The 12,952-nt window shown below is 73.0% G+C and overlaps 1 protein-coding gene across 1 annotated transcript; it reads left to right on the top strand.

The window, feature by feature from the left end:
- The first annotated feature begins 1,667 nt into the window (after window positions 1-1,667).
- STK25 (serine/threonine kinase 25) lies at window positions 1,668-7,239 on the top strand. The gene is made up of 12 exons (XM_084254670.1): window positions 1,668-1,738; window positions 1,883-1,954; window positions 3,632-3,862; window positions 4,123-4,179; window positions 4,488-4,596; window positions 4,987-5,144; window positions 5,227-5,412; window positions 5,521-5,666; window positions 5,750-5,858; window positions 5,935-6,006; window positions 6,546-6,682; window positions 6,874-7,239. The coding sequence occupies exons 2-12, from the start codon at window positions 1,925-1,927 to the stop codon at window positions 6,911-6,913; spliced, it is 1,275 nt and encodes a 424-aa protein (XP_084110796.1). The 5' UTR covers window positions 1,668-1,738; window positions 1,883-1,924; the 3' UTR covers window positions 6,914-7,239.
- The last annotated feature ends 5,713 nt before the right edge of the window (window positions 7,240-12,952 follow it).

Here is a 12,952-nt window from a genome sequence, read left to right as displayed (position 1 = left end):
GTGGGAGAGGGGCCCACCCCACCTGCACCCCAGGCTGCAGCAATCCAGGCAGCTTCCCTGAATTCTGGCCCCACTCCCTGGCCAGGGACACTAACCCTGGCCCCTCAGGCCTGCCCCTCGGCTGCCTGCCCCCCGGCCACCCGCCTGTGGCCTGCAGGCCCGGTGTCTCCCAGGCGCCTGTGCCGGCCCAGGCCCCAGTCCAGTCACCCCAGGAGCCCAGCTTGCAGCTTATCCCGTGGGCTCCGAGGCTGCGCCCTGGCCAGGGCATCGCGGTTCCCAGGCGGAAGAGGCCGGTGGCGACCTCCCCAGCCCGGGCGGAGGCCCACAGGTCGAGGGGTGCAGTCTGGGCCCCACGGGAGGAGAGGTGGGGACCTTCCAGCCCCTGATGGCAGGACCGGGGAGGCCTGCAAACCAGCACCCGTGGCCGTTCCCGTCTTTCCCTGTTTCCCTCCACTTTCACTGAGACGCGACTGGCCAGTCGGGCCAGCGGAGGCCGAGCGCGCAGCAGGGTGGGGCGGCCGGGGTGAGGCCAGCCAGCCCCCCCCACCGGGTCCCACGCCCGCCCGCGGACACTGACTCCAATTTGAGAGGTTCCCCTGATCCCGGAGTTGTGCATTTTAAGATTTTTAGCTGAAGAAAACACCGTAAACTTGCCCTTTTCGGGGTGCATGTGGCCTTCAGGGCCGGCCAGGCGGTGCCTGCAGGACGCCTCCGGGGACGGTTGCTCCAGGGCCCTGGTCCGCCCTCAGCGGCCCCTTTTTTTTTTTAATTTACTTATTTGCGCGCACAAGAGGGGGCGCAGGCCAGGGGTGGGGGGCGAGCGGGCGCCCCAGACACGGCGCGGGGAGCAGAGCGGGCGCCCCAGAGACGGCGCGGGGAGCGGGGAGCAGAGCGGGCGGAGGGACGGAACGCCCCGCGGGGGCGGCGGGGCCGGGGTCTGCCGGCCGGGGGGCCGCTCCCCGGCGGGGTCCAGGCGGGCTGCGGGCCGGGCGGCCTCACGGCGGGGGCTCCCCCTGCGCCCCGGACGCCCCACCGCGGCCACCGCGGAGCCTCGGCTCAGAAGGCGGCGCCCGCGCCCCGCGCCGTGGCTCCCGCGGCCCCCCCGCCGGCCCCCGAGGCCCCCCCGCCGGCCCCCCCGCCGGCCCCCGAGGCCCCCCCGCCGGCCCCCCCGCCGGCCCCCGAGGCCGCCCCGCCCGCCCCCCGCCCCCGGCGCTCGCGGCTGCGGCGCCCAGGCCGCTCCTCCTCGGGCCGCCCCGAGCCGCCGCCCCCCGCGTCCTGCGGGCGCCGGGAGCCCCCCGCGGGCCCGGCCGCCGCGGCGCAGGGCGTCGCGCGTGCCCTGCCGAGGCCGCCGCCGGCGCGGGAACCCGGGGCCGGGGCGGCGCCCCCGCGGGAGGGGGGCGGGGCGGGGGGGGCGGGAGAGGGGGCGCCCGCCGCCCGCCGCGCAGCCTGCCGGGAATCGTAGTCCGCAGGCGCTCGGGCTGTAGGACTCGGAGTCCCAATGCGCTCCGCGGCACGCCGGCCTCCCCACTCCGCCCCCGCCCCGTGGCCCGCCGGGAGTTGTAGTCCGGTGCGGCGAGGCCCCGGGCGTGCGGGGCGCGGCGGGACTCGGTGTCCCAGAAAGCCCCGCGCGGGGCCCCGCCGCCGGCGTCGCCGCCGCTGCGCTGTCTCCGGCCGCCGCCGCCGCCGCTGCTTCGCGGGCTGGGGGGCGCGGGCGTCCGCGTCGCGCGCGGAGCTGCGGGTGGGGCTCCGGGGCCGGCCGGCCGGGCGGGCGGGCGGGCGGGCGGGCCGGGGGGATGGAGCCCGCGGGGGCGCGGCGGGCGGGCGGGCGGGCGGGCGGGGGCGCGGGCCGGCCGGCGCGCAGCGAGCGGACGCTCTCCCCTAGCGGACCGACGCGGACCCCGCTCCGGGCGGCGGCGCAGCGGACATGGCCCACCTCCGGGGCCTCGCCAGCCAGGTGGGCGCGGCCGGGGGCGGCGCGGGCCGGGCCGGGCCGGGCCGGGCCGGGCCGGGGCGGGGCGGGGGCCCGGGCCGTGCCGCCGGGCGGAGGGCGGCCCCTCCGGGGCGCGGCGGGCCGGGGCGGCGGGGCTCCCGGCAGGGGCTGTCGGGCCCGGCCGGCAGGTGCCTCTCCCCGGGGCGCCCCTGCGGCGGCTCCGCGGGCCCCAGGAGGGCGCCGTGGCCGGGCGCCCGCGGCTCCCGCAGGAAGGACGCCCCCCGGCTCTTCGGGGCCGGAGCCGGGGCCGGCAGGACGCTGAGGCCGGCCTGCAGGCCAGAGGGGCGGCCCCTGCGGGCGGTCCGACCCTGCCAGGGGGTGGCGGGGTGGCTCGGCCCCGGCCGTGGTGCGGGGGACACTCAAGGCGGGGACTTCAGACCCGGCGTGTCCTTTGTGGGGGGCCCCGGGTCTTGCCCCTCGGCCGGGTCTTACCTCTCCTCTGTCCAGTGGGGCTGGGCACAGCTGTCCCTTGACCTGTCCCCCTGGTCAGGTCTGGGTCAGAGGCGCCTTCTGCACTCCTCGGGGAGGTGGAGCTGGGTGCTCAGAGTGACGGCCCCGGGCACCCCCACTGAGTCACTGGATGACGCCCTCGGTGTGCCCGGGCTGGGCAGGCCCCTGGGCTCTGGTTTGCTGGCTGCTGATGGGCTGGGGGGCGTCTGGGGGGCACCTGTGAGGACAGGAGAGGGGCACAGGCCACCTGGGCGTGGGGCATCCAGGCTGAGCCCAGCATACTGGGGCCTCCGGCGCCCACAGGGCTTCCTCGGGCCGGGCCAGCTCCCCTCTGTGCTCACGCACCTGCACCTCGGCCTAATCCACGCGCCCCCAGCCCAGGCCCGCGGCGGAGCCTGACTCAGCCAGCTCTGTAGAGCAGTGGCCGGGCCTGCCTGGCAGCCCCGCTCCCCACCAGGCTGCTGCAGGCTCTGCCTGGCAAGGGCCGTCCCTGTCACCACCCAGGCCACCTGCCTCCGGCCGGCACTCACCCCCACCCACGTCTCCCCGAGCCTGCCAGGTTGGGGAGAGGGTTGGGCACTTCTGTGGGCGGTGGCACCCTGTGCCCCCCACCACTTCCATCTCGGGGGCTTCATAGGTGGGGACAGCCTCCCTCTCTGGTGGGGCGGGGCAGGTGAGGCCCTTGGGAGGGAGGGGCCCCCTGCTCAAGGCTGGGTTAACCCTGGCTGCTGCAGGCCCCCCTGGGCCTTGGGCTCTGCACCCATCCCCTGTCACGGCTGGGGGCGGCGGCACGTGTTCTCAGGAAGCCACCACAGTCGCTCTCTGAGGTCCTCCTCAGCAGCCCCCCAGTGCTGCCTCAGCACTGACATAGCCGGGGCTCATGCTTGATCCCCTCTGCGGCCGGCCCCTCTGTGCTAGCGCTTGTGGGGCCAGGAGTCTCTGGTAGCCGGTTCCCCTGGCCAGGGCCGGGGGATGGGGGGCACCGTCCCTGCACCCACTGTTCCCTGGGGCAGCGTGTGGTCAGTGACCTACCAATGCGCCGAGGCAGACTCCCAGGGGCACAGCACCCATGGGCACCACTCTCTTCCCTACCCCCGCCACTGTCCGGGCCCATCACGGGGGCGTCGGTCAGTCTCCTGGAAGAGACACACAGCCTGGGGCGCCGCGCCCTGACCCGCCGCCCGCCCGCAGCACCCACGCCTGGACCCCGAGGAGCTCTTCACTAAGCTCGACCGCATCGGCAAGGGCTCCTTCGGGGAGGTGTTCAAGGGCATCGACAACCGCACCAAGGAGGTGGTGGCCATCAAGATCATCGATTTGGAGGAGGCGGAGGACGAGATCGAGGACATCCAGCAGGAGATCACCGTGCTCAGCCAGTGCGACAGCCCCCACATCACCCGCTACTTCGGCTCCTACCTGAAGGTGCTGGGACCACGGGGCCGGGGGGTGGGGGGCAGACGCCCCCAGAGAGGTGTGGGGGGTAGGGTCTCAGCGGCTCCCCAGAGGAGCCATATGACCCCTGTGCCTGGGCCCTCGGCCTGCTGGGCGCTTGCTGCGCAGGGCGCTGAGGCCGCAGCTGGCCTGGTCCGTGGGCAAGGCTGCTGGAGCCCTGGCAGGCGGCGCCTCGCCCTGCGGGGAGCGCGTGGGGGCGGCCGCCGCGCTGACGGGCTTCTCCGGCCCAGAGCACGAAGCTGTGGATCATCATGGAGTACCTGGGCGGCGGCTCTGCGCTGGACCTGGTGAGTGGCTGTGGGCCCGGCCAGCTGCTGTCGGCTCCAGGCAGTGCCCGGTGGCACTGAGCGCGCTGGCTCCTGTGGGCTGGGCGCAGGCTCCCGGGGGCGGCTGGGCCCGTCTCGTCTGTGCTCAGGCAGTAGAGGCGGCAGCGTGTGCTCGGGAGAGCCTCCCCACGCTCGCCCACCTGCCTTTGAAACGTCCTTTTCTTCCACGTCTCGAGGAGCAGAAGCCCCTGCCACGCTGGAGCGCGACTCCCGGGGGGGGGGGGGGGGGCTGGGCCTGCAGAGGGGCTGAGCCGGCGTCTGTCCCACAGTTGAAGCCGGGGCCTTTGGAGGAGACCTACATCGCCACCATCCTGCGGGAGGTGCTCAAGGGCCTGGACTACCTGCACTCGGAGCGCAAGCTCCACCGGGACATCAAAGGTCGCGTGGGCCGGATGCCCGTTGACCAGGCCAGCCAGGGCGGGGTGCGGGGCCGGGACACGGGCTGCACGCACACCCTTGGCGACAGGCGTCAGCGATGCAGCCACTCCGGCCGGCTGTGCTCCTGTGCGGGTGCCGCCTGCACAGCCCTGCGTGGCCTCCGGCCATGGACCCTTGGGGGAGGTGGCTGGCTGCACACACCGGGGGCATGAGGACGAGGGTGGTTTGCAGAGATGGTGCTTGGGGCCTGCCAGGAAAAGCAGGAGCGGGCCCTGGGTCCTCCTGCCCTGGCCCCCGAGCTCTGGTCCTCTGGCCACATGGGGGCCGGGGGGCTCCCAGGGGTGCTGCAGGGGGCGGGCCGGGGGTGACGTGCTGCCCTGTGTCTTGCAGCTGCCAACGTGTTGCTGTCGGAGCAGGGCGACGTGAAGCTGGCCGACTTCGGGGTGGCCGGCCAGCTCACCGACACCCAGATCAAGAGGAACACGTTTGTGGGCACGCCCTTCTGGATGGCGCCCGAGGTCATCAAGCAATCGGCCTACGACTTCAAGGTGGGGGGCGGCCAGGGCAGGGGGTGGCTGGGGAGGGGACGGCCCGGGGTGCCCGGCGGCAACACTGTGGCTGTCCGTCTAGGCTGACATCTGGTCGCTGGGGATCACAGCCATCGAGCTGGCCAAGGGCGAGCCTCCAAACTCCGACCTGCACCCCATGCGTGTCCTGTTCCTGATCCCCAAGAACAGCCCGCCCACGCTGGAGGGCCAGCACAGCAAGCCCTTCAAGGACTTCGTGGAGGCCTGCCTCAACAAGGACCCCCGATTCGTAAGCTCCGGGGGCCGAGGCCCCTGCAGCCAGTCCCAGCAGGCGGAGCCCCTGGGCGGGCGGGCCCCCATCCCCCAGGGCGTGGCTGCTGACGGCCCCACCCCGCAGCGGCCGACCGCCAAGGAGCTGCTGAAGCACAAGTTCATCACGCGCTACACCAAGAAGACCACCTTCCTCACCGAGCTCACCGACCGCTACCGGCGCTGGAAGTCCGAGGGCCACGGCGAGGAGTCCAGCTCCGAGGACTCGGACGCGTAGGCTTGTCTGCGGGGGAGGGGCGGCCCCTGCCTGGCGGGCAGAGCCCGGGAGACCGGCCTGACGCCCCTTTCCTCCTCAGCGACGGGGAAGCCGAGGACGGAGAGCAGGGCCCCATCTGGACGTTCCCCCCCACCATCCGGCCGAGCCCGCACAGCAAACTGCACAAGGGCCTGCACGGCCCCCAGAAGGTCAGGCGGGTGCGGGGCGAGGGAGGGTGAGGAACTGGGGGGCGGCAGGGGGCGCTGAGCTGGCCTGTGTCCACAGTCCGCAGAGCCTGTCAAGAGGCAGCCGCGCTCCCAGTGCCTGTCCACGCTGGTCCGGCCTGTGTTTGGAGAGGTGAGCCTGGTCCCAGGCCCCCTGCCTCCATAGGCGGGTGGGCCCAGGCCTTGGGCTAGGCTGGCCTGGGACAGGGCTGGCCTGGGGTGCAGCCGGTGGCCGACTGCCCAGTGGGTGCAGGAACCCTAAGTCGCCTCGGGCCTCAGCAGCACTCTTGGGGCCCAGGGCGGGCGCTGACCCCTGTGGGGCCTCTGGGCACTGGCCAGAGAGGGCGAAGCCCTGGTACCCTCCTCGGCTTGGCGCCCGCACTCCTAGCTGTGATGCAGAGCAGCCGGGAGGCGGTGGAGGCCGGTGGGTTCTCCACTGGCTGCTGAGCTTGGGTGGGGGCGCTGCTGGATCCCTCTTGCTGGTATCCAGACCTGGGCTGCAGTGCCCTGGTGTTTTCCAGGACCCTGGGCCTGAGTGGTGGCCTGCTGCGGTCAGCTGGGCCCACACCCTGGCCTGGCAGAGACCCTCCTGTAAACGCGCAGGAGACGCTCGGGGGCGGGCGGGGAGCAGCCAGCCGCGTGACGTGCTCTGCTGGCCGGGTCTCCACACAGCTCAGGGAGAAGCACAAGCAGAGCGGGGGGGGCGCAGGCGCCCTGGAGGAGCTGGAGAACGCGTTCAGCCTGGCCGAGGAGTCCTGCCCCGGCATCGCCGACCAGCTCATGGCGCAGCTGGTGGAGCGAGTGCAGAGGTCAGGCCCGGGCACTCTTTGAGGGGGGGCCGCGCTCTGCCCACCCACCCCAGGGTCCCCTGTGATCTGCCCGCCCCGGGGTCCTCTGCACACTCCCCACCCGCCTGGGGGTCCCCCGTGCCCTGCCCACCCGCTCTGCCCGCCCGGTGGTGCAGACATCGACAGGGCAGTGACAGACCTGTCCCTCGCAGGTTTTCGCACAACAGAAACCACCTGACCTCTGCCCGCTGAAGCTGCGCCGGCGCGCGGGGAGGCGGCCTCACCGCCAGGCAGCGGCTCGGGCCGCTGCCCCCGCCACTCCCCCCTGGCTGGGCCCGGACCCCGCAGAGATGGCTGCCGCGTCCTCTCCAGCCCTGGCGCACAGACTGTCGGGCGGCCGGGCCCCTCCCCCCTGGGCCGGGCCTCCGCTGCAGGGGCGTGGGGTCAGGCGCGGCCTTGTCGCTGCCCCTGTCGTCCGGGAAGCTCTTGGAGCGCCGCTGAGGTCAGGGCGCCCTGGTTTGTGCAAGTTGTTGGCTCTGCCACTCTCAATAAAGGCCGGCCCGGGGCCCTGCTGCGTGGGCGCGGCGGGTGCCAGACCCAGAGGCGGCGTGCGGGGGCCTTTATTCAGCCTCGCTCTGGATCTGCGCGTGCCGGCCCGCGGTGGGCCGCCAGCGGGCGGGCCCTTGGCTCCCTCGTGGACAGGCGCTCACGGCTCCTGGGGGTGGCCCTTGGGGTCACCTCCCTCCGGTGGGGCAGGGCAGGCGGCGCACGGTCACTTGCAAAGGCGGCCCTGGCGGGAGCGGAACACACAAAACTTGGGCCACAGCTCAGGGATGTGCTCTTTGCGGACACGTGGCCACTTCAGTGCCCGTTTGGGAGCCCAGCAGTGGGGGCTGGCCAGGGTGGTCATCCAGGATATGCCCGCGCCCCTGGCGCCCAGCGGGGCTGGTGGAACAAGTGGATGTCGGCAGAGACCGCCCAGAGCTGCTGCCCATGGGTACTTCTGTGATTTTCCGGCAGCTCCACGGTTGGCCAGGCTGGGCCTGCCCCGTCCCTGCTGAGGGCCCTGGGGGAGCCGCCCAGTTCTGCCTGTGCTGCTCCTCAGGCCCCCGCAGCCCAGGCACGCTGTGAAGCAGGGGCCCTTGTGGGGTGGGCGACGCAGAACCCATCCCTCCGCCCTTGTGTGCTCTGGCCGCCCTCGGTCCTGCAGCGCGGGTCCCTCTGCTGCTGCGACGTGACACGGGGCCATGTGCTGCCGAGCCGCCGGATACAGGCCAGGCCGCCCTGGGCTCTCCCCGCCCGCCCCCGCTGCAGCCCCAGGACCCTGGCAGGGGGACGCCACTTGTGTGTCCACGTGGGCCTGGTTCAGGACGGGAGCCCCACCTGGCCCGGTGTGGCGGCGAGAGCCCAGGGAGGCGCCCCCTGCAGGCACGTGCTGGGGCCAGCAGCATCAGCTGCAGTGAAACGGGGCCGGACACGCGGCCTGAGCAGCAGGCGGTGAATAGGCCCGAGAGCCCCGCGCGAGCCACGAAAGCAAGGAATGGGCGCCCTGGGCTGGCACTGGGGTCTCCCGGCCAGTGCCCTGCTGCCCTCTGACGGACAAGGCGGGTCCCGCCGGTCAGCGCAGGGGCCCCACAGACCCAGCGTGTCCTGTGCTGGTCCCGAGCCCCCGGGGCCTGCTGGGCCTGAAGTGACCACAGTGGCCATGGCAGCGAGCAGGCCAGGGGAGGTGGGGGCAGCGCAAGCTCAGTAAAGCACTTGGGGGCCTGAAGGACACTCGGGAGGGCCGTCCCTCCCCAGAAGCCGCCCTGTGAGCAGAGCATGCCCACCATAAAGGCAGCCTCGGGGTCAGGGAGATCAAGGGGGCCCATCGGATGCCGTCCCCCAGAAACACCTGCGCCCGCGGGCCGGTGAGACTCAGGTTGGCGTTTCATGACATGGGGGTTGCTGGGCCAGGGCAGGGCAGGGAGGGGCCGCTGGCTACACCCAACCTAAGCTGCTGCACTGGGGCTTGGAGAGGGCCAGAGAGACCTGTCTGGGGGGACGCCAAGTCTCGGGCTGTGCCGCCCCCGACAAGCAGCAGCAGCAGCAGCACCTGACGGTCCCCACGGAGTCAGCCTGAGGGGCCGGCCACGTGGCCCTCGGCTCAGAACTGGCCGCGCGCTGGTGTCTGCTGGCTTTGGGGCAGGGGCCGCGGGCTCCTCGGGGAGAGCGAAGGTGGACATGGCGCCTGCTGCCCACCAGAGGCCCTCAGAGCCGGTCAAGTCGAAGGCAGGGCTGAGGCGCAGGGACACGGGCAGGGCCAGGGGCGTCTGAGGTGCGGGCAGCTGACGAGAACGTGGACAACCTGGACCTCGCACGGAAACTGTCCTGATTCCATCGAGTCGGCTCCAAAACCCGCAGATGGAGGAAGGACCCGCAGAGCTCGCGCTGGCCTGGCTGGTGGCGCGGGCACCGGGCGGGGCTGGCCACGCCTCAGAGCTGCTGCCGGCGCAGGACACGCAGCTTTCCAGAGGGTGGACACTTCAGGGTGGACAGAGCTGTGGTCGCGGTGGGGCCCGGCCAGCCAGCTCGGGGGCATTGAAGCTGGAGACGGGGTGCCGGCGGGTGGGGTCCTGCGGTGGGCGCGTGGGGCGGGAGTGCCGTCTGGACGAGCCACTCGCGGCCGGGCGCGGAGGCCTCTGTGCGGCCTGGGAGGGCAGGGGCCACCTGGGGCGCCGCGGGGAGCCCCTCCGTGGACGGCCTCTGCGAGCACGGGCAGGGCCGGGGGCGCCCGGGGGTGCAGGCAGGGAGGGGCCCGCCCGGGGCTGCTGGCCTGAGAGGCTGCACCTGGGCGCGGGGTGGGGGTCGCCCTCCCGAGCCCTGGTGCCAGGGCGCGGCCGTTCCCCTGAGCGGGGCGCCCTGGGCGAGGACACGGCCGCGCCCCCTGGAGTGGGGGGCATGGGTGCCGCGGCACATGCCTGGCGGAGAAGGGCCCAGGCGTGGCCCGGTGCCCTCCTGCCCTGGGGCGCCCTCCCCTGGGGGCTCCCTCCGGCCCACCCCCACCCCCGCCGCTGGGCACGGCTGGCGTCCTCCCTGACCTCGCTGCGGCCCCGCCCCGGCGCCCCCCCACAGGGCAAGGACCCCCCCCCCCCGGTGGGCGCGGGGGTCCCGGGGGCCGCACTCCATGGCGAGCCCCTCCCAACCCCAGGCCACGCGCTCGGGTCCCGGACCCCTTGGCCACGAAGTGGGCCTTGCGGGCTGCCGCGCCCCGGTACCCCAGGGGACCCACGCCGAGGCAGGGGCGAGCCCGCCGCGCCCCTCTCGGGCCTCCGTCCACGGGGGTCCCTTCGAGGGAAGCTGCTGCAGGGGCGTCCCAGGGTCAGCTGCCCTGGGCAGCCCACGGCCCGGCGCCCCCCGCGGCTTCCCTGGGCTCCAGGGCCAGCGGGAGGGGACCCGGTGCCCAGCGCCACGCCCCACCGGCCGCTGCAGGCCCAGAGGAGCAGGGGCGCCGGGCGGAGGCCGCGGGGCTTCCAGGGGTCAAGGGGTCAGTAAAGGGGTCAGGGGTCAATAAAGGCTGGGCCGAGGTTTGGGGCCCAAGGACAGAAACTGCCACTGCCTCTGAGGTCAGAGGTCAGGTGCGAGGGCCGCAGGGGTGTTTGGGGCTGCGGCGGGCGGGCGGGCGGGCCCAGAGTCCACCGGGCCACGCACCAGCTCCCCACACCCCCCTTGCAGCCTCTCCCCCAGTGTGGGGCTCCCCCACCCGCTGGGCTTCGCCCGGAGCCCAACAGGCCCTGGGCCCCGCGTGTCCTGTGGGGGGTGCAGGGGAGCCCCGAGAGAGCAGCCACAGGGGCCCGCGGGCGCCCACCAGACACAATGGCGCGCGGCGCAGAGGGCCGGCGGGAAGAGCGCAGCTGTTTCGGGGCCAAGTCGACCAAGACCCCAAGGACGCGGCAGGTCGGACACTGCACTGCCAAATCCAAACCCACAGGCCCCCCTGGGGCGCGGGGTGGGGGTCGCACTGTGAAGCTATGGGCAGCCCCTGCGGCCTGATTGCGACCCCCGGCCAGGGAGCTGCCCACACGGCGCAGCAGACCCTCCTGTCCCCCTGCTCCCCTCAGCAGCATGTCCCGGGGGGTCCGCCTGTTCTGCCCCCCGCTCTGTCTCTGGGGAGCCCTCACCCGACCCTCTGGTCCGCACCCCAGTTCTTGCATGCGTAAATAAATAGACCTTCAAAAGAACTCACAGTGAATATTTTCTTACTTTACTGATAAGTCATTAAAGCCCTGGATTAGTACAGATCTGGGATGGACACGCGGAGCGTCCCAGGAGCGACCCTGCAAGTACTGGGCACTGGCTGCAGCAGGGGCAGGGCGCAGGCCGGGGTCCCCAGGCCACGGGGGGCACAGTGACTGGCCCCAGGCCCGGATAAGACTTGCGAGACCGCAGAGATTACAGCTGGGGAAACGCCGCAGGGGCGGCTCCTCCACGCCCCACGCCGCCCCCCACCCCCGCCGCCTGGAGCACACACCCCACGGGAAAGCCAGCCCTCCCCAGAGCACCCAGCGGTGCCCCCACAGCCCGCGCCCGGCCGCCACCCAGCCCCGTCCCACCCCGGACGCTCACACACAAACAGGAGACTGAGCGGACACCCTCCCCTCGTGGGGCGCGGCTGTGCCCACCCTGGGGTGGCAGCCTGGGTGGGAAGGGATCGTGGCGCCCACAGACCCGAGACTCAGCCCAACCCCAGGACCCTCAGGACGGCGTGGCCTCCGGGAAGGGCTGGCACGGGGCAGATGATCACCGGCGCAGCCCTGGGCTCCCAAGCACCCCCACATGACAGAGCCCCCGGAGGAGTCCGCCGGGACGGGGTTCTGAGATGCTGGGGCGCCCATTTGGGCAGGGAGTGCGCTGGCATTGGCCGGGGGCACAGGGACCCCGGGAGGCGGGGCGCAGGCTCCCTGCTCCTCTTCCCGCTTCCACATGTTCTGAAAACTTTGCAAAATGAGAAGCGAGAACACCAGCTCCGGGAAGCAAAGCTCCACTGGAAAAACTGCAGCGGGTCCGCGGCTGCGGGGGGCGGGAGGCTGAGCGCGGGAGGCCGTGGGGTGGGAAGTCCCGGGCCTGGGCTGATGGTGCCCGGCTGGCACCTGGAACAGCGGGCGGCCGGGGTCACGCAGCGCGGGAGACCCCTAAGGCGTGAGGCGCAGCCAGGGAGCGTGGCGGGGGCGTGACCGGGAGACTGGCCGGGTCTGGACCGCGACATCCTTTCTCGTGTCAGCAAAGCTCGGCCTGAGAGGCAGCTGCGTCGGAGGGTGCAGCGTGTCCCGGAGGACGCGGGGCCCTGGCGGGGGCGGTGCACCTTCCAGGCCGCACACCGAGAGATTCGGCGTCTAGTGACCGACGCGGGGCGGGTGTCAATAACAGAGTCGTGCCGCAGCCGGGACACCCGAGCCCGGGGCCGAGAGGCCTGCGTCCCGGGTCCCGCTTCTGTAAGCCCCACTCCATGTCTGTCGGGTCTTCGTTTCTCGGCCCTTTCAGTTCTTCTGCCCGAGTCTGCTCACGGGCGCCGGTCCCCAGCAACGCAGGGCAGCGGCCCTCGGCAGGCACGGCGGATAGAGGGGCCCGGGGCCTCGGAGTGGCTCTGGGGCCGCACGGGGTCCTTGTACCCAGGGCCTGGAGGTCGGGGTGTCGCTCCGGGCTGCATGGCGGGCATGGCCTGGCCGGCCACAGGGGCCCCAGAACTGCCTGTGCCCTCCAAGGCCCTGCCCGGCCCATACCCTCCACGTCCTTGGCTGGCGCCCGCCGCCGTATCTCAGCCACCAGGCACCCTTCCCAACGCGATTTGGGTTCTGTGGGGCATCCTGGAGACTCTGGGCAGTGAATGGAAAAATCGGGGAGGCCCCCGCCTTCCCAACCCTGGGTGGTGTCCCCCTAGAGCAGCACCAACGAGGCAAGTCCCTCGGGGCGCCCAAGCCAGGGCTGGGGGCCAGCGGACAGGCTCTGGGGAGAGCGGGGCACAGAGACGGGGCGCCCAGCGGCAGGTGCGGTCACGGGTGACACCCGGGCGCTCAGGAAGGGCTCTGCTCTGGCCCCTCTCCTGCAGTCAGACTCTTCAGCTTACTCTGGAAATCAAAGGCAACCGCCTCCCCGCTGGTCTGTGCAAAGGGGCCGCCCAAGAAGAGGCTCACGTGTTGGGGGGACTCGGCCTCAGCACCCCAGGAGTCGCTGTCTGGGCTGCTGGAGTCCTCCGCCGCGGCAGGCGGGCGGCTGAGCTGCTCCAGCTGGTCCAGGACATCGCAGAACTGGATG

This window comes from Talpa europaea (assembly GCF_964194135.1).
Source record: "Talpa europaea genome assembly, chromosome: 1".
Taxonomy (NCBI): Eukaryota; Metazoa; Chordata; class Mammalia; order Eulipotyphla; family Talpidae; genus Talpa; species Talpa europaea.
This window is presented reverse-complemented; position numbering and strand designations above follow the sequence as displayed.

Coding starts and splice junctions, on each gene's coding strand:
- STK25 (XM_084254670.1), top strand. CDS start 1,925: ATGGCCCACCTCCGGGGCCTCGCCAGCCAG. Junction 1,955..3,631: donor TCCGGGGCCTCGCCAGCCAG/GTGGGCGCGGCC, acceptor GCCCGCCCGCAG/CACCCACGCCTGGACCCCGA. Junction 5,413..5,520: donor TCAACAAGGACCCCCGATTC/GTAAGCTCCGGG, acceptor CCCACCCCGCAG/CGGCCGACCGCCAAGGAGCT.